Below are 19,506 nucleotides of genomic sequence, written 5' to 3' on the forward strand. Positions count from 1 at the left end.
CACTCATTAACTGCATACGATAGAAAAATACAAGAGCTTTTGGGCAATGCCAATGACATGAGCGAAAACCTGGAGTCAGAAATGAGCCAGAAGTGAACGGGGTGCCAGGAAGAGACGGTCAGGGAAAGAGGTGCTCACTTCTTGTGTGGGGTGGGCCAGATGGAAGCAGACTGACGACCCTGGGCATTTTCTCCACTTCGCCTACTCAGGGGCTCAACCGTCCCCGCGTACATGTGTATGTACATCACTCCTTCCTTCTACTGAATTCTCTCCCTCCACCCAGGCCTTGAAGGACCCTTCTCTCTCCTTATATAGAATATGGATGGAGAGTGGAGCTCCAGGAAGTTCTAAAAACTGAAGAGCAAACCACCCAACCCCCACTTTACCCCCCATTCCCCATCACCTCTCCATCTCCCTGTCCCTTTCCCATCCGTCCCCTTCCATCTCCTTCCTATTCCCCTCCCCTCTCTTCTCCAGCCTCCTACCAACTTGACTTTTCTCTATAGCACTGACCATTGGCATGGTTCCATATTTACTTTTGGGTGCTTGCTTTCCCTTTACTGGCTGGAAACATTCCCTCTGGGCTGGGAGAAGGGATTTGTGTCTGTTGTCCTGCAGATAGCCCCATGTCCAGAACAGGCCTGGCCCAGAGCAGGCTATCCATGATATTGGTTGAAAGCACATGCAGCAGACATGGCATAGCCCTATCTACCTAAGATGGAGCATTGTCTCCCTACCCCCCACCCAACTCTACAGCCTGCCCTCAGCCATGGCTCATTGCTGTGCTCAAGTCCTTCCAGCTCTGGGCCCTTGCCAGGGTCAGCAGACTGTGCCAGAGAGATGAGTCGTATCAAGGTGTGCCAGGCCAGTCGTCCTTCCCCATCTGACCAGCAGGTGTGGCTGGGCAGGGCTTCCCAGTGCCTTACACATGGGGCTAGCAGAAAAGACACAGGCCCAGGCTGACCTTTCTTGTCTCCACTTCTGGTATGGTGACTCTCAAAAGTGGCCCAGTCTGGAGGTAAGCAAAATGGTTTCTCCAACATACCCTATTACGTCCTCCACTCTCTGTAGACCCTCTTCCCATATACACCATGTGTCCAAGCATGCTCCTGCAGCGCGCTCCTTCTGTGCGTGCCTACCTGCCCTATGAGCTCCTGGGCAGCAGGACCAGAAGTCCAGGAGGCTGAGTGTGCCCTGGAGCTAGGGCCAGGACACCTGTCGATGTGCAGCCGCACCACCGCCGCCCAGTCTGGGTGATGTGGCCCATTTCCAGTTTCTCTGCCTGTCATTGCTTTTTACATTCTTATCAGTCCAGTGGGCATTTGCTTTGGAACAGACATTTTTGCTTTCCATATGCAAACCCCCTCTCTTTCCCTCATCCTCCTTAACCTCATAAAAGTGTGCTAGCCCACTTTTCCCCACTCTTTTGTTAGCCTTTCCAGCAGCAGAGCCTGGTGGAAAGAGGATAGCTTTTGACAGCAATCCCAAGAGGGACTCCTGGCTTAGGCCACACACAGGGGAAGTGGCTTGGTCAAGCTTCTTCTTAAATGTAAACCATGTACTAATGAGCCTGGCCCACAGCAAGTGCTTAGCTGTTCCTAATTTTATATTTTGTTTTATTCCAAAGGATGTATAATCGAAAGGGGCTATTCTAAATGACTAAATGACTGATTCTGGCATGTTAAGTCCAGAGAAATATCCTTTTGTGTTGTGCAGGTAGAAAAATAAAAGCACCAGTGATCCCTGGCCATAGGAGCTGTGTATTTTTCAAAGTTCTGGGAAGAGGAATAGTTATTTAGTTATATAGGAATAAATAGTTATTTAGACAGACTTTTTTTTTTTTTTTATTTAGCAAATTTGGACTGAGGGCCGGTTATGAGCCAGGCACTACCAGGTACAAGAAAGCCCATGGGGACAGAAGAATGTGAGCCCTTCTTCTACAGGGTGGCTTTCAAGCGGAGTGGTTTTGCCCTCCCCGGGGACATCTGGCAGCATCTAGAGACATGTCTGATCTTCACAACTGGGATGTGCTCCCGGGGTTTCTAGAAGTCAGAGATGGTGCTGAACATCCCACGATGCCCGGCCCAGGCCCCAGGACAAAGAGCTCCCAGCCCCCACGTCAGCAGGCCTGGGGTTGAGGAAGCGTGCACTCGATGATGGAGGAGCCCTGGAGGGTTTGTGGGGGCAGGGAAGTGTCAGAGGAAGGTCAGTGCTCATACCCCCCATAAACCCGAGAGGACGTCAGCACAAGAATCGATCACTTTATGCAGTGGGGAAATTCCCATAAAGCTTCATGGCAGTCTGTTTTAGACATTGAGTCCTATTTTAAAGGTCATAGGGCGGCTGCTGAGTAGACAAATCTGGGCGTGAGTGGTGCCCCGATGGAGAAACCCAGCTCTCTGGCAACATCTGCTAAGTAGGCCTCTCAGGGCAGCCCAGTCGCCCGTCCCTGACAGAGCGATTCCCCTCAGCTGTTCCGCTCCCATCTGAAAAGGTTCACTTCAAGGTCAGTATTTCATCTGATCTTGCAAGAGGGAAAAGTCCGGAGTTTAACCCAATTTCTCAGGAGTTCAATGTCTCATGATTCTGGCAAAAGCAGTAGATGACCGGAAAGACCCTTGGCTGAGCTCGGTAGGGGGCCCAGCGTTGCTGACCCCCCCCGAGGGGGCCAGAGACAAACTGCCTGCCCTCCAGCTCTGGGGCTAACTCTGGGCAATGGCCACCCCCACCCCAAACCCAGTGACTTGTAGCTGGCAGTGACTTGAGCCACTTCTGGCCCCCGTCTTCTGTGCATTTAAAGCAGCTAAGACAAACCTGCCTGCCTTTGACCCAAAGAGTCCTTCTCAAATCAAAGTAAAACAAAGTTTTCCTATTTATTTATATCATTAATATGAATAATTAAAATGACCAACTGAGGTAATGGGTTTTAGTGTATACCAGTGACTTTCAATCAGGGTCACTTTGCCCCCCACCAGGGGCACATTTGGTACTGTGTGGAGACATTTGTGGTTGTGCCAGCCGAGAGGTGCTGCTGGCATCTAGTGGGGAGACGCCAGGGGTGCTGCTAGATGTCCTACAATGACAAAGATTTATCCAGCCCCAAATGGGGCCACCAAATCCAGCCACCAATCTCCATCTTTCCCAGTCTGGTGAACTCCTATCCAGCCCCAAATGGTCATAGCACCCACATTCAGAAACCTGGATGTATACTGACACAGAAAAGCAACAGTTCTCAAGGGTCAGGCATCACAAATCGCACGGCCTTTTCCTTGCAGTCTAGAACGTGGTCTGACCTGATTATACACTTGGATGGTGTCTACACGGACCCATCAAAATATACTTATTATGAAGCCACCAGGGAATACCACCTTCCAGGCTCAGCAGATGTGAGACCAACAACATCCTGCTCGTTTAGAGTCAAGTCAGGGGAGACTCCCGAAACTCCTGAGATTTTTCTGGACAACCCTGGCTCTTGTTTTTACTAAGTGGCCATTTCTGGGCTATTTGTCAAACATACCTTATCTCCTGTAATATCATCTTTTTCTGTTTGGTGTGGTTTTGGAATTCCAGGCAGACCAGGCCCAGTATAATGGTCTTGGACAGACATTCTTCCTGTCTGGGGTATTTTCTTCCTGTCTAGGGTATTTTAGTTACTTGCCCTTAAGTTTGCAAAGTGTTCTTTTTTTTTTTTTTCTGAAAAGATATTCTTGAAAATCAATAAACTTCACAGAATGGAAAAAGCTGATCAGTGATTTTTTAAGATAGGGGTTATTTCACTGGGAAAGTAGCCATCATAACTCAACCCCAAATAAAATACGTTCAGAGAGTGACCTCAACATTACATACAGCCTACTGTTTAGAGATTGTCCTTGTGGATCCCAAAGAAAATTGAACAATATATCAGCCATGAAGATAAACAGTGGCCCATCCCAAAGAGGAAATTAGGCAGTGGGCCTAAAATAATGTTTAACTAACTTTACATTCCCCTCAGTCCCCATTTTGTTTTATTTCTGTGGGAATGTGTATTTGTGGGGACACAGAAGTTATTTGCTATTCAAAAAAATGTCTGTCTGCATTTGTTTGGATGGAGAAATGAGATCGAAGGCAGTGGGGATATATCAATGAGAAAGGATGTTAGGAAATATGGGCAGGGCTAAGAACCATGAAATGCAATTTTGATGTGCATAATTATTTTTTTAAATATCTGCCAAAAGTGAAATTTTAGAAAATCTATGGTTAGCATATCTTGTATTTTTCCTGAAACATTGAATAGGCTAGTTTCTGTTTTGTCTATGTAAACATTATAGCTAGTCACCAAACTTCTAAATATTGTATTTTCATTTTTACCCAAAAGTGTAGAGATACTTCCCATCTGATTTCTTATCCACTGGAGATGATCCAGGAAAAAAAAAAAATTCATCACTCCTTTTTTGCATGACCTGCAAGGAAACAATGTCTTTCAATATCCAAGCCCACCCTCACTGGCCTTTGGCTAGTCTATTTCCTCTTCTTGGAATGTCCTCCCTAAGTTATCTATCACCCCAGTCAACACTACACCCCCACCAAACTCCATCTTTCCCAGTCTGGTGAACTCCTATCCATCCTTCAAAACTCTGTTCAACTATCATTTTCCCCAGACTTCCCAGAAAGAATGGATCCATAGGATAATTATTTATGTTGTCTGTCGATTCTTATAAATGAGTTCCTTGAATGCAGGGAGGTCCGTGCTCCTTAGATGTATTTAACTTTGTATATCCAAGGACTAGTACATTGCCAGGTTCAAAGTAGGCAATCAGCATGTAAGTATGGAATAAATGAGTGAATAATGAGTGGGTGGACAGGAGGAGGAAATAGGAAATAATTCACCTCTCTGACATCCTTTTCCTACTTATCTCTAATGCCACTTCTGAGCTAAACCAGCTCTCCACCTAGGTGTGATTTAGTTCTGACCTTTCTACTGTGTGCTACTGGTCTGTTTGCCCATCCTATAATGTTTTACTTTTTTGTAATTATAGAAGTCTTGATATATGCTCAGATGTGTTTTCCTACATTCTTCTCCTTATTCAAAATTATTATGGCTAGTCTTTTGACTTTATTCTTCCATATGGATTTTAGGGCCATCTTGCCAGGTTTTGTGAAAAACACCATGGAGATTTTGATTGAAACTGTATTAGATTTGTAGATTATTTGAAGGCTAATTGACATAATTATAATATTGAGCATTGCTATACACAAATGTAGAATATCTTTTTATTTATGTCCTTAATGTCTGTTATTTTCTAATTATTTTAGATTTTGTTGTAAATGAAGTCTTTAATTTTATTGTTCAGTAAAATGCGTTATTGCTTGTTTCTAGTAATGCTGCTGATTTCTTCGTATTGCTCTTATGTCAAGCAAACTTGATGGCCTGTTTCTTCTTTCAATTATATATCTCTTTGTCTTGTTTTATTATGCTGGCTAAACTCTACAGGATATAATGCTCAAGAGAAGCATTCATAGACAATCTTTTTGCTGACTAGAAAGGAAATTTTTCTTACTCTTTCACTTTTAAATGTGAGGACTATTATTTGCGTATCAGAGATAACTTTAATCATCTATTTTTAGGAGAGTTCCCTCTATTCCTGGTTTGCTCAGTGCTATTGTTATGAATGGATGTTGAATTTTATTGATTGTTGGTGTTCTAATTTCTGAAATGATTGTGTTTTCTCTCTCAATTGTTATTGTGAATATTAGTGATATGTTATCAACCTTAAATTCCTGAAATAAACCCACTTGGTCATGACATTTTAAAATAATACTGATACATTCAGTAGGATTTTTTTTTAGGATTTTTACATTTATGGTCATAATGAAATTGACCTATAATCCTACTTTCATGTCTTTGTATAGTTTTTGAGTAAAAATTATATTCATAAAGTGAATTCTGGACCTTCTTTTTTTCTCCGCCAATCTAGAATAGTCTATCATTTAGAGATGATTTGTTTGTTAAAGATTTGATAAAACTTGGGGCGTCTGGGTGACTCAGTGGGTTAAGCCTCTGCCTTCGGCTCAGGTCATGATCTCAGGGTCCTAGGATTAAGCCCCACATCAGGCTCTCTGCTCAGCAGGGAGCCTGCTTCCCCCTCTCTCTGCCTGCTTTTCTGCCTACTTGTGATCTCTGTCTGTCAAATAAATAAAATCTTAAAAAAAAAAAAAGATTTGCTAAAACTTAAGAAAATCATTTGTGACCTTTAACTATTTGAGGATAAAATTTTTACTACAGATGCAATTACTTAATGGATATAATTGAATGTAGGTTTTCTATATTATTTGGGGTCATTTTTATAACTGCTAATCTTTAAGAAAATTATCCACATCATAGAACTTACAACTTGGTTAGTATAAAGCTAGTATTCTCTAGATTTGTATTTCCTATCTTCACTGAATTTGCATTAGGTTCTCTTTATCACTTAAATTTTTCTTGATCAATCTTGCCCAAGTTTTGCCTATTTTAGAAATATTTTAAAATTACCTTTTAGGGTTTTTTTTCTTATCTTTTCTTTCTATGTCATTATATTCTGTAATAATCTTATTATTTTTTGTCTCACTTTGTTATTTTCTAGCTTCCTAAATAGTATACTTGTTAATGTTCAACCTTTATTTTTAATATTTTTAATTTTTAAATAAATTTTTAAATAAATTAATATTTTTAATATATGCATTTAAAGTTTCTGTACCCCATAAGGAATGTTTTGTCTTTTGATTCCAAATATTTCTATTAAGATTTTTTTCTTAAAATTGCTGAATTTGGAGAATTATTTTAAATTTCCAAATATGCTGGGGTTTGGGTGTTTACTATATATCTTTAATTTTATTGAATTAAATAAAATTAAATTAAACAAAATTTAAAAAAATTAGTCAGAATATGGTCTCTAGTGTATCAGTTCCTTACTATATGTTGAGACTTGGTTTGTGGTCAGGTTGCATAAACAATTCATGCGTTGTTTTGAAAGAGCACCTATACTATGACTTGTTGCGTATGAGGTCCTTTTTATAGCCAGTATATTTTATCTATTTGATCTATTAATTTCTGTGGATATTAAAGTTGTTATGATTATGGATTTGTCAATCTCTCCTTGTAATTCTTTCCATTTTTGCTTTATATTTTTTGAGAAGTCCATATTTTATATTTTTGTCATGTACATAACAGCTCAGGATTATTATCTTTTTTTAAGATTTTATTTATTTATTTGACAGAAAGAGACACAGCAAGAGAGGGAACACAAGCAGGGGGAATGGGAGAGGGTGAAGCAGGCTTCCTGTTGAGCAGGGAGCTCCATACAGGGCTTGATCCCAGGACCCTGGGGATCATGACCTGAGCCGAGAGCAGATGCTTAATGCCTAAGCCATGCCAGTGCCCCAGGATTATTATATCTTTAGGGTAAAATTAAATCTCTAATTATTATGTAATGACCATCTTTTTCACTAATAAAGAAAATATATTTTTTATATCAAGATATTTATTTGGGGTTTCTGTTGGCTAGCATTTGCTATGTATGTTGTTTCTAGCCCTTCACTTTCAACATTTCTATTACATTATGTTTTGAGTGTATTTCTTGCAAGTGTTTTTTGAATATATGAAAATTTCTGTCTTTTATTTGATGTTAGGACCATTGATATGTGTTGTGATTAGAATTGTATAAGGATCCCCCCCTCCCACCACCCCGTATTTACTGTGCTTTTTTTATGGCTTTGTTCCTTCTTTCTTGCTTTTTATTGGCTTGATCAAATCTTTATTTCTTTTTCCTTACACATTTTATAGGTTCCATCCAACTCTTTATGCATAGACACAAAATTCTAATACATATGTCATTAACTCAAAATCTTCCTTAATTAGCAGCTCTACTTACATACCCCAAGTGATGAGAACTGTAGAGTGCTTTAACATTTTTAAGCCCCTCCAATCTTCCATGCCATTTTTTCAGTTTGTTTTTAAGTCCCCTGAAATTAGTCATCTTGTTATTGTTTTATGCAGACAGAGCTTGATTAGATCAACCTCTGTTGCTAATTTCTAGCCCACCATGGCTTCTTGTATCCTGTTCTTTCCCACTAGGTTCAGAATGCTTCCTATAGACATATATATATCCCATTGTATTTCTCTGAGCAAGGATCTGTGAGTAAACACTCTTGACATTTGTCTGGAAAATATCTTTGCTTCATCCTCACTCTTGAATGATAATTAGCTGGGTATAGAAGTTAGGTTGGCAGTAATCTTCTCTGAGCACTTTGATGAAATTTTCCCATAATCTACAAGCTTCCTTTTGTGGAAGAGAACTGTTTTCATCATAATTGCCATCCTTTTGTAAAAATAACCTATTGGGGTTCTTTTTGGTTTGGGGATTTTTTTTTTTTTTAGATTTTATTTATTTATTTGACAGACAGAGATCACAAGCAGGCAGAGAAGCAGGCAGAGAGAGAGGAGAAAACAGGCTCCCTGCTGAGCAGCTGAGCAGAGAGCCCGACGTGGGGCTCGATTCCAGGACCCTGGGATCATGACCTGAGCTGAAAGCAGAGGCTTTAACCCACTGAGCCACCCAGGCGCCCCTTGGTTTGGGGATTTTTGGTTGTTTTTTGGGGTTGGGTTTTTTGTTTTTTTAAGGATTTTGCTTGTCCTTCGGTATTCTGCAGTTTCTATGTAATCTATATAGTTTAGATAATTTTTCAGTTTACCAGAATTGAGACTCGCTTAGCTTTTCTGAATCTGAAGATGTGATTTTACTAATTCTAGAAAGATCTCAACTGTTCCTCTTTTTGAATATTCCATATATGACCCAAAGCCCAGCATCTCTCAGCTTTTCAAGATCATCACTCTTTCATTCCTTCGCTTCTTCATTTCCAGTCTCTTGTACATATTACATCAATTCCATCCACAAGTAAACATGCCCTAATGTCTCCCATCTTTTATTTAAAAAATAAAATAAAGTTATCCCGTATTTCTGTATCTCCCTGGAGCTATTTTGTTGCTCTGCTGGACATCATAACCAAACTTAACAAATTTGCGTCCACATTTCTCCACTTCCCTACCTCCCATTTATTCTTCATGTCACTTAAGTATGACTTTCACCCTCACCGATCCAAAGAGATTACTCTTGCCAAGGTTACTTATAACTTCATGTGTCTGAATCATTGTTCAGTCCTCATTTAACTGGACCTCTTCCCAGAATTGAACATGGTTGACTACTTCTTCCCTAAAATACTCTTCACATTTTGGCTTCTGAATCACTTGACTCTCTTGCTTCTAATTGTTGGAGCACGGAGGACTTGGGTTGAGCTCTATTTTCTTCATTTTCTACCCTCTATGCTTAATAGTTTTTATCCATTGACACAATTTTAAGTACCATTTATTTGTCAGGGGTAGCCAAATGTATACATCCAGCCCTCTCTCCTCCTCTGAGCTATTGAATTATGTGTGAATTCCTGCTTGAGCTCAACATATTTAACTTTAAACTGGCCAGAGCTCAATTCTTGAATTTCTCCCCCCAAAAGTATCTTCCTTATCTCAGCAAATGTCATCACCATCCACTTGGTTTTAAAGCTAGAATCTAGAAGTCATTCTTCATTCCTTTCTCCCTCAAAGATCCATATTTATTCTATTACAAAGTCTTATGAATTCTATCTTTAAAATATGCCTCAAATCCTTCCACTTCCCATTTCCAACTCCAGCACCCTGATCTTGGCCTCTATCCTTTCTCAACCAGAAACTACCAACTAGATTCTGAATCTCTTTCACTATGAATACTCTCCCATCTGTTTTCAACATGGTGGTCAGAATATTTTTTTTTTTTTTAACCGTCTTCCTACTTAAAATCCTTAAGAGCTTCTTAAAAGAAAATCTGTGCTCATTAATAAAACCTTCAAGGCCCTTTCCTACCTTCAACCTCAGCCAGGTCCCTCCCCTCATTCTGGTATTCTGGCCCTCACTGGCCTCATTCCTCAGTCACACCGAATTCTTTGGCTCCTGCAGGACCTCTGTAGACTCCTTCTGCCTGGAATGCTCTCCAACCTTGCCCCTACCAGACTGGCCCTTCCTCTCCTTCAAGAGGTCACTTTCCAAGAGAAGCTTTTCTGACCACTATGGATAACATTGAGAGACTCTTAAGTCTCAACTTTTTTTTTTATAGCCCTCGTATGATTTTATTTTATTTTATTGATCTTGCAATTTCAGTAGTATATTAACCATCAACTTTGTTGCCATAATTAACCAGCACCATCCCTTTAGAGCCTTTCTAGTAAAATAATACTAAGAAACCTTTGATTACTAAATTTAGAAAATCTTCAGCTGCCAATAGAACCCCTTACTGAGGGATTCTTTAAAGACCATGTTTAATCTGAGGAGGCCTCTAAATGAACCATGGCATCTTGACTCTGTGTGAGTACATGTGCTCTCTGGGATAGATTCTCTGCATTCCGATGAGGAGGCTTTGTCATATCTTAGTGCCATTTCCTTACAGCGTAATTACCCTTTTTTAGTAAAAACAATTCTGAGAGGTCGTTTTTTTTCCCCCCATTGTTTTTCAAAGCAGAAATAGTTACTGGACACTTTGCATGTGACAAACTAAAATACCAAAACTTAGTTTTGTTGCGTAGAAACTATGGTCATGGTTTAATTTTAATTTAAATTTAATTTAAAGTTTAATTTTTTAACTTGCTCACTCTGTTTGCCTTTGCAAATCTGTAAGTTCCAGGAGGAGGAAACCAGATCTGTTGGTTTGCCCCTTTACATATATACAATTAGTGGCATGTGTACATAAAGACCTCGAAGTGATTTTTTTTAAGTAGAGCTCTGATGAGCATCTTCCCAAATTGTACCCATAGTTGCCATTCTCATATTTTTTTGTGTTAACCAAATTTAGCATACTGAGTCATTGAACATTACCTCTGAAACTAAAAATACACTGTATGTTAATTAATTGAATTTAAATTTTAAAAATTAAAATAAAAAAAAAAAGACTGGCCTCCCAGTCTATTAAAAAAGATAATATTTTCTGTATTTCTTTTACTAGTTAATGGAGGCTTTAAACTTTGAAAGTTCTTAGTAATGTCTCGTAATATTTTAATTTTGTAAAAATTCAAAACATTTTCACATGGGTTTCTATGTCTCCAAGTAGACTGCCTGTGGTGGTTTTTGGCTTACGCTGGCCACATTTGCTTTCAAGGAATCCCCTAGTTCTGTGTCTTGAAGCTCACTGGTGCTAGAGAACATGTACTTTGTTTTGTTTTGTTTTTGTTTTAAATCATGACTTAATACATGGTCCAATCACAAGAGGACCTGTACCTGAATAATTAAAGATAAAACCATCCTTACTTCATGATATTCAAAATATTTAACTGGCTGGGGCACCAACCAATGAGATTCACAACTGGGCCAATCAGAGAGGACTTTCAAGTTACACACTCATAGGCCACACCTGTAGTGCTGAATCTGGACCCTGTCTCTGGGGAAAGCAATTCTGTAGACCCTATCACTAGCTTTCATTTCAGCCAACTCCCTCCTTTTTTTTTTAATGCCAATTTTTTTGTTTTTAGGTTTATTTGTTTTTTGTTTTGGGTTTTTTTGGAAGTGGCTCAAAGCCTTGGAACCTTCTAATTTTCCCATTATCATGTCTTATTTATTCCTGTCTGGATATTCTACACATGGAGCTACTTTGGTCAAAAGGATGCAATAATTGAGTCCTGCATTCTAGAACTTGCAGAGCTAAATGCAGGTTATGGTGACCGGCCCAGGCTATCTTGGGTTCGTCTACACGGTGCCTTGTTTTGGGTGGTGAGAGTCTCATTCCTTAGCTGACGGCATGGCTCTATAATCTTACTGCTGTTCCACATTCCTCTGTGACTCTGGCCTGGGGCACAGTGAATCGGTAGAGGATTTTCAGAGATCAAAGCATATCTCTGTTTTTTCTGGTCTGTTTGTAACTCCACCCACTGGAAGGAAAAGGCCCAGTGAGGGATGCTCACTCCCACTAAAGTCTTCATTTCTTGATATCATCTATGTGTTTCATGTCCAAGGCCACCTGCCTTCATATAACTGAATTTTCTGACATTTTTCTTCTTTTTGGATCACAGGTCCACACATTCCGAGGCCCGCACTGGTGTGAATACTGTGCCAACTTCATGTGGGGGCTCATCGCCCAAGGGGTTCGGTGCTCAGGTAGACACAGACCTTTCTTCATCCTTTTCCATTTATATAAAGTGACATAATGTTGAGCTGGAGATCATTTCTCCAGAGTTGGGAAACAGATCCAGATTAGCTCAAAAGTCTAGCTTTCTGGAAGGTTCAAGTCCTCTCTCTGCTTAATGGAGAGACTGTTCTAGGTGTCTGCTGGAATGAAAGGGAATATCATGTTTATGCAAGAAGAGAAAAAAAATCCAAGTATATTTCCTTATGCACCTACCCACCACCCAAAAGAGGCAGTGGTCCTTAAAAAGAAATCAATTCCAATGGAATGGCAAAGCTAGAGAAACCACATTTCTTTTCTATCCCCACTTTACTACAAAAGGCAAGGCATGAAAACAGAAATACTGGTGAACCTTTCCCACACACCAGGCATTGAGCTAAGTGCTTTCTATCCATCATGCCATTTAGTCTCACCAACAAACCTTAAAGAGATGCAATTACTCGTCCCACTGAACAGATGAAGAAAGTGAGGCTTAGAGGCCATCATTAATCACTCTTGGCCACATAGTACATGGTAGAAAATTGATTCAGCTCCAGAACCCATGCTCAGAATTTTTCTGCTATCAGATTAGCTTTGCAACTAAAGACCTTGATTGGATATCGCATATCTTCAAAGCACTTTGAAACCTTAGGTATTTTTCCACCTAGCACTGGGTGCGCGCATCTAGTTCTAACAGCACATAGCACATCTTATTAAAATCCAGCTAACAAAAGAGCAAAGAATTGCCAAACTCCTGTTTAACTGGGCGGAATTCACCTTTGCCACACTTTTTCCGGCAGGCAGTCCCGCCAGGAGCAAGAATAGCCTCCCATAGCATGCTGATTGGGTTTCCACCGACACCATGACTGATTTCTTCCTTGCTACTAGAGTATGATTTAAAAAAAATAATAATAATTCTTAGGAAGCATTTAAAATAAGCTAATGATACTACATTAAGATAAGCTCCTTGGCCATACTGCCCATTTGGGTTCACAGGACTGTGGGACCTTAAATCCTTTCTCTGCTCAGAAGGGGCTACCTTAGCTTCTACAGTGTAGATACAGCAATCACCAGCAGTGGTACCAGGATGGGTCAAGTAGCACTTGTGTATGTGGTTTAAGGCTACTTGCCCCCATTACAGATCCAGGAGACAAGCAGCAAACAGGCTCAGAGGCAGCCTCTCCAGGAATGTTCCAGATAACCTAATTAACACAAAAGACTTACTCACCTGGGAGTTACGACGCATCTCATGGCTCAACCACTGTGTCAAGTGGTAGACTATCTGAATCACCCAGTGGTCATTAATTCGGGCTGTCCAGATTACACCTACCAGAAATATCCTAATTGCTAGTATTCTCCAATTTGTGTAGTAAATCAGTCCAAAGTCAATATTAGAAGAGAACAAAACTCTGGAGTTTGGATTAGCTGTGAATAGCAACTTCCCCTGGGGTAAAAAGTTTCTTGTTTTTTTCTTTTTCTTTTTTTTTTAATAAAATATATTCTGAGGTCATAATGTTAATATTCTCCAGTGGCCACTGTTTGGCCTCATATTTCCTCTGAGCAGCAGGAAAATTGAAACTTGGTCATTAAAGGTTAAGAACAGCCATCACTCCCTCTCAACTCTCGGTATTTTACATATTTTAACTATTTTTGATTTGAACTAGACCTTATTTTTAGCATATGGAATTGTAGTAGTTTGCAAATACTGAATATTTTTATATATTACAAAACATCCTAATTTTAATGAAATGCCAGTATTTAACTCTACAGAAATCCACTATTGCTTCAGATCCTAATCTTAAATTGAAGTTTATAAGGAAATTTAAAATGGAATTATCACATAATTTCCACTTCTGGATCTATACCCAAAGAACTGAAAGCAAGCACTCAAACAGATATTTGTACACCTGTGTTTATAACAGCATTATTCAAAATAGCCAAAAGGTAGAAGCAATCAGAGTGTCCATCGATGGATAAATAAAATGTGGTATATCAATACAATGGGATATCACCCAGCCTTAAAGAGGAAGGAAATCCTGTCATATCCTGTAATGTTCATGAACCTTAAGGACATCATGCTAAGTGAAATAAGCCAGTCACAAAAGGACAAATGCTAATGATTCCACTTACATGAGGTATCTACAGTAGTCAAACGCATAGAAATAGAAAGCAGAATGTGGTTGTGACGGTCTAGGGGGTTATTGTTTAATGGGTAGATTTTCAGTTTTGGGAGGGGAAGGTTCTGGAGATGGATGGTGGTCACAGTTGCACACAACATGAAGGTACTTAATGCATCTGAACTGTACACTTAGAAACGGTAAAAATGGTAAATTTTGTGTTATGTATATTTGATCACAACTTTAAAAAATTGTTTTAAATGAAGTTTATAAGAATGTAGTAAAACTTACTAATGAAATAACAGAATAGCTGGCCGGGTACCCTTGTATTTTCTCACATATTTGCTGTTTCTTTTATTTTACTCGCATGTAGTTTTCATCACTCTTCAGAGTTTAGAGAGACGAATTTAGCTGATCCTTATGATACTCCCAGGAGTAGATCCTGTTATCATCCTTATTTTACAAAAGAGGATCCAAGGAAGAAAATAAATCAGTTCTATTTGGTTCAGTTGGCCCAAATTCACAACTACAAATTGATCTATCAAAATACTATTGAAGTTTACTTGAGCTTTGTTGAATTTCTCATGTTGATAAAGCCAAGATGATTTGGAACTGGTTTTTTTTTTTTGGAAGGAGGGTAGACAGAACTCAGTCTAAAAATTACATGAAAATGATGTAATGATTCAATTATCATATGGTTTCACTTATTTGTGGAGCATAAGGAATAACATGGAGGACATGGGGAGGTTGAAGGAAATTGGAGGGGGAGACGAACCATGAGAGACTGTGGACTCTGAAAAACAATCTGAGGGTTTTGAAGGGGCAGGGGGTGGGAGGTTGGGTGAGCCTGGTGGTGGGTATTATGGAGGGCACGTATTGCGTGGAACACTGTGTGTGGTACATAGATGATGAATTCTGGTACACTGAAAAGAAATTTTAAAAAAAATTATTTAAATGATGTAATGATTTTTAAAAATAATTTTTGATGATTTTATCAAAGTTTAGATTTTCTCAAATCACTGGTGTGTTTAAGTGCTTTTTTGCTAAATAGGTAATTATGGTATTATATGTATGCCATATATATATATAAACACATGTATATATATACATATAATATATAAACATATAAAACGTGTTTTTATTAGCACATTCTTTGAACAACTTCAGCATTATATTTTTATTTTCCAGAATCTAGACTGTCTTGTTATTGTTTGAGAAATTCAATGTCCGTGAATACCAACCACTAACAAGGCTTTTAATGTGTTCATTGAACTTAAAAGTACCTTTTTAGCTTTGGATCTTGATACGAGCTTTATAAATAATTACTGTAATCATCACATTACATGGCATTGTTCTAAATTGTAAACTCTCAGGTACTCCAGTATCTAGTAAGACATTTTTTCCACTCACGGGTGTCAAAGTAAGGCAAGTAGAAAGAAAAATTGTCCACCCAAACTGCCCAACAAGGGGAAGGTACTGGAAACCATGGGCAGCTCTTCAGGAAAAGGGAAGAAGATACCAATGGTCATGGGTCCCTCAGATCAAAGATTAAAGATTCCTACAGAGAGAGTAATCATGTCTTCCACTAAAGGAGAATCCATGGCCTTAGAAAAACAACCTAGCAAAAGTCCTAAGTACCCTTTATGAGCCAAGACTAGCTCTGGGATTCTAAACCCAAACATCTACATGTGGACCCAAAGTTTCCAAGTCCCAAAAGAGGGGGGAAAAAAAACCCCTACAAACAACCCAGCTAATCACCAAAACTATCTCAGTGAAATGTTCTATTCTTATGGTCCAGCAACAAAAAAGGCTAAATGAGAAAAATGGAATTATTTAAGCTTTGTGAATAAAGATGGATTCATACTCATACTTGTGAAGAGTATTACCTCTAAATGGGATAGATGTTCCAGAAAGATACAGCAAACCCTTGGGTGTTTCCACTTTTATTTTTGGTAACATATAATTTGGGTTGGGCTTTGACAAAAGGGCAGGCGAGGCTAATGTGGCTTCTTTGTTTACAGACTGTGGATTGAATGTACACAAACAGTGTTCCAAGCACGTTCCCAATGACTGTCAGCCGGATCTCAAGAGGATCAAGAAGGTGTACTGCTGTGACCTCACAACACTTGTAAAGGCTCACAACACTCAAAGACCCATGGTGGTAGACATATGCATACGGGAGATTGAAGCAAGAGGTTTGGAAAAAAACTCCTTATTTTAGTGACTTTGTTTTTATTGTTTGTTTTTACTATTGTCAAGGAAACTTTCTTACAATTTTTAAATTGACTCTCTCTCCACTATTGATGTTGGGGAAACATTCTGACCCAGCGCGCGCGCGCGCGCGCGCACACACACACACACACACACACGTGCGTGCGCGCGTGCTAAATCTAGCCAACTACATCAGGTTCTGTTGTGTACCTAAACCTTGCATATATGCAGCCAACACACATTTGTTAAGCATTTATTATCTGCTACACATTGAGGATACAAAAGTCACAGTTCCTACCTTCCAGAAATTCATATTGCCATGTGCAGAATCAGAGGTGATAAATAAATGTGTATATTCAAAACACGATGGAGTCACAGAGAAAGATATTTCAATGTGCTTTGAGGACAATTCAGGAAATGTTTATGGCAGAGATGAGGTTTGAATTGAGTCTTAACAAGTGATCCCATTATATAAGATAAAGAAACTGTTGATCAACACCTACATTTTCTACCATAGAGAAATTCACTGCTAGGATTGGTTCTGTTTCTTTCAAAGAAGAGAGTTAAGAGATTAAAAAGATCTGTGCAATGAAAAATCAAGAAGGCACAGAAGAGGGGTGCCTGAGTGGCTCAGTCACTTACTTATAAGAGTAAGCGTCTGACTCTCGATTTCAGCTCAAGTCGTGATCTTGGGAATGTGGGATCAAGCCCTGCATGGGGCTTCACTCAGTAGGAGGTCTACTTGAGATTCTCTCTCTCTCCCTCTCCCTCTGCTCCTCCCTGCCACATGCTTTCTCTCTCACACACAAGTAAATAACTAAATAAATCTTTTTTAAAAAGATTTATTTATTCACTTGAGAGAGAGGGAGCAAGCAAGCAGGGAGGGGCAGAGGGAGAGGGAGAATCCTGAAGCCGATTCCATGCCAAGCATGGAATTCTGTGCCTGATGCAGAGCTCGATCCCAGAAGCCCGAGACCATGACAGGCAAAATAAGAGTTGGCAGTGCAACCAACTGAGCCATCTAGGAGCCCCAATAAATAAATATTTTTTTAAAAAAAGAAGTAGTAGCCGCAGAAAATAGAAACATTTCAATGAGAAGGCTCTTCCTAGTATTCTTGGGTCCTCTTTCTTCGCTGTGTGCTTTGTCTGGCTGCTCTTCAGTATCAAAATGTTCAGTGATGTGTTGGATCGAGTCTGGTTGGGGAGAAGTTAGATGGCTGGATAGAACTTCGATAACCGGACCATGTAAAGCCCAGAGGCTTTAACCATCTTTGCTGTGTAGGTTCCCTGCTGTAGTCGGTGTCCATTATTGTGTCCAAACTGGTGTAAATTATTCCACAGATATTTATGCATTGGCTAACTATTCCATTCTTTCCAAAACAAAACAAAAGAGGGCATTATAAGCTCATGACTCCAAGCCTTTTAGAGATAGGAAACCATTCCCTCTTCCGTGCAGGATGAAAACTAGAGCTCTTCTGTTTCCTTAAGACTTTCTCATTTCATCTCAAACTGTAAGTGCCAGCTGCCTTTTGATTCCTGGGCCTGTTGGAGTTTAGTAGCTGCTTTGGGATCTGGTGAAGGTATTGCTACAGGGGCTGAGCTGGGTAAGAGTTGAGAAGCGGTGCCCTGACTCTGGGTGAGGAGCTGGGAAAACTATCCCTGGGTCCTACTGCTTAGAGGGCTCTGCGATTTGGGGTCAGATCATCAGGCCCTCTGGAGCCTCCACTCAGGACCTCAGCTTCCCTGGAGAAGCTGGGACCGTCCTGTGCTGATCCTCATCAGATGCGACTGAAAACTCTGGCGAAGTTACCCACCGTGTCCAGGGGAAGCACAGCACGAAGCTCGCCTAGCACAAGAGCTAGAAGAGCCCAAAGCAGGAATGTGTGCCAGGGGACTCAGAGCAAAGGGATTGGAGCCGTAGGCCTCAGCATCCTGCACATGGGAGCAGAATCAGAGAATGGGCTGGAAGAAATTCACATGACTCCCGTCCCCAGCTTCATTGCCGCTTCTGCCAAAGTCTTACCTCATCTTCATCCCTGGCAAATCCCTTACTGTTCTGCAAAGGCTCTTTCATGGCCATTAGTTTCTGCATGATGTGGCAGAATGAAAAGATCACGGACTTGGAGTGAGACTCCCAGCCTGGTCTCACACTCGCTGTGGCGTGACCTTGGCCAAGTTACCTGCTCCATTTGAATATGTTTCCTCACCCATAAGGTGAATGGAATCAGTCATAAGGTGGCTGCGAGGATTAAGAAGAGCTGATCCATGTAAACGCCCTTGCACGGGGCCCAACATACAGGACTCGGCCAATGTTATTCCTTCTGCCTTTTCTTGGAATTACCACCTATCCTAACTCCACCTCTGAATGTGTCCGTCCGCCAGCCTCATTGCTGGCACGGAGACCCCCAAACAATAGTGTCTCCCACAAGACAGAAATCTCTCTCTCTCCAGTACCGGTCCAGGCCCTGGGAGCAGTCTAGGGCGAGGTGAGCAGCTCCCCAAGGGCAGGAACCCAGGCGTGTGGCTGTTGCTCCGCCATCCTCGAGAGCTGCCTTCATCTGCACGTTCCCAAAGGGTCACCGCCGTCTCCTCTGCATTCCAACCAAGGGCAGCAGGGCGTGCTCTTCCTCTTCAAGTCTACAACCCCAGTGCCATGCACATCAATTCTGCTCTCTTTACATTAGCCAGAATGGCCTGGCCACAGCCATGGATGTTGCTCAGCAAATCGGAGGTTCCACTGCAGCCGAGGAAGGGGAGAGCTGATTTTGCAAGGAGAGCTGGAAGCCTCTGCTGCTCTGGCAAACTCTAGTCCATCCTTCATGACTCCCTTCAAAGATCGCTCTTCCAGAAGGTCTTTCTCATGGACCCTTCCACAAGCAGACAGGCAGGGTTAGTGTTCACCACACTGTGCTCCTGCGTGCCTTGCCTGTGTTGTGTGCAGGTCACGCCCATAGTGAGGCATGTTCACATGGACTGCCAACTAG

At 40.6% G+C, this 19,506-nt stretch overlaps 1 protein-coding gene across 1 annotated transcript in view; it reads left to right on the forward strand.

Annotated features, from left to right (window-relative positions):
• CHN2 (chimerin 2) overlaps nucleotides 1-19,506 on the forward strand; it is a 295,574-nt gene that overhangs the window by 266,012 nt on the left and 10,056 nt on the right. Inside the window, exons 8-9 of the mRNA XM_047694769.1 lie at nucleotides 12,103-12,187; nucleotides 16,333-16,506. Of these exons, the coding sequence (XP_047550725.1) occupies nucleotides 12,103-12,187; nucleotides 16,333-16,506 (259 nt within the window). The remainder of the gene's footprint in view (nucleotides 1-12,102; nucleotides 12,188-16,332; nucleotides 16,507-19,506) is intronic.

The sequence above is a fragment of the Lutra lutra genome, chromosome 11 (assembly GCF_902655055.1).
Source record: "Lutra lutra chromosome 11, mLutLut1.2, whole genome shotgun sequence".
NCBI classification, from domain to species: Eukaryota; Metazoa; Chordata; class Mammalia; order Carnivora; family Mustelidae; genus Lutra; species Lutra lutra.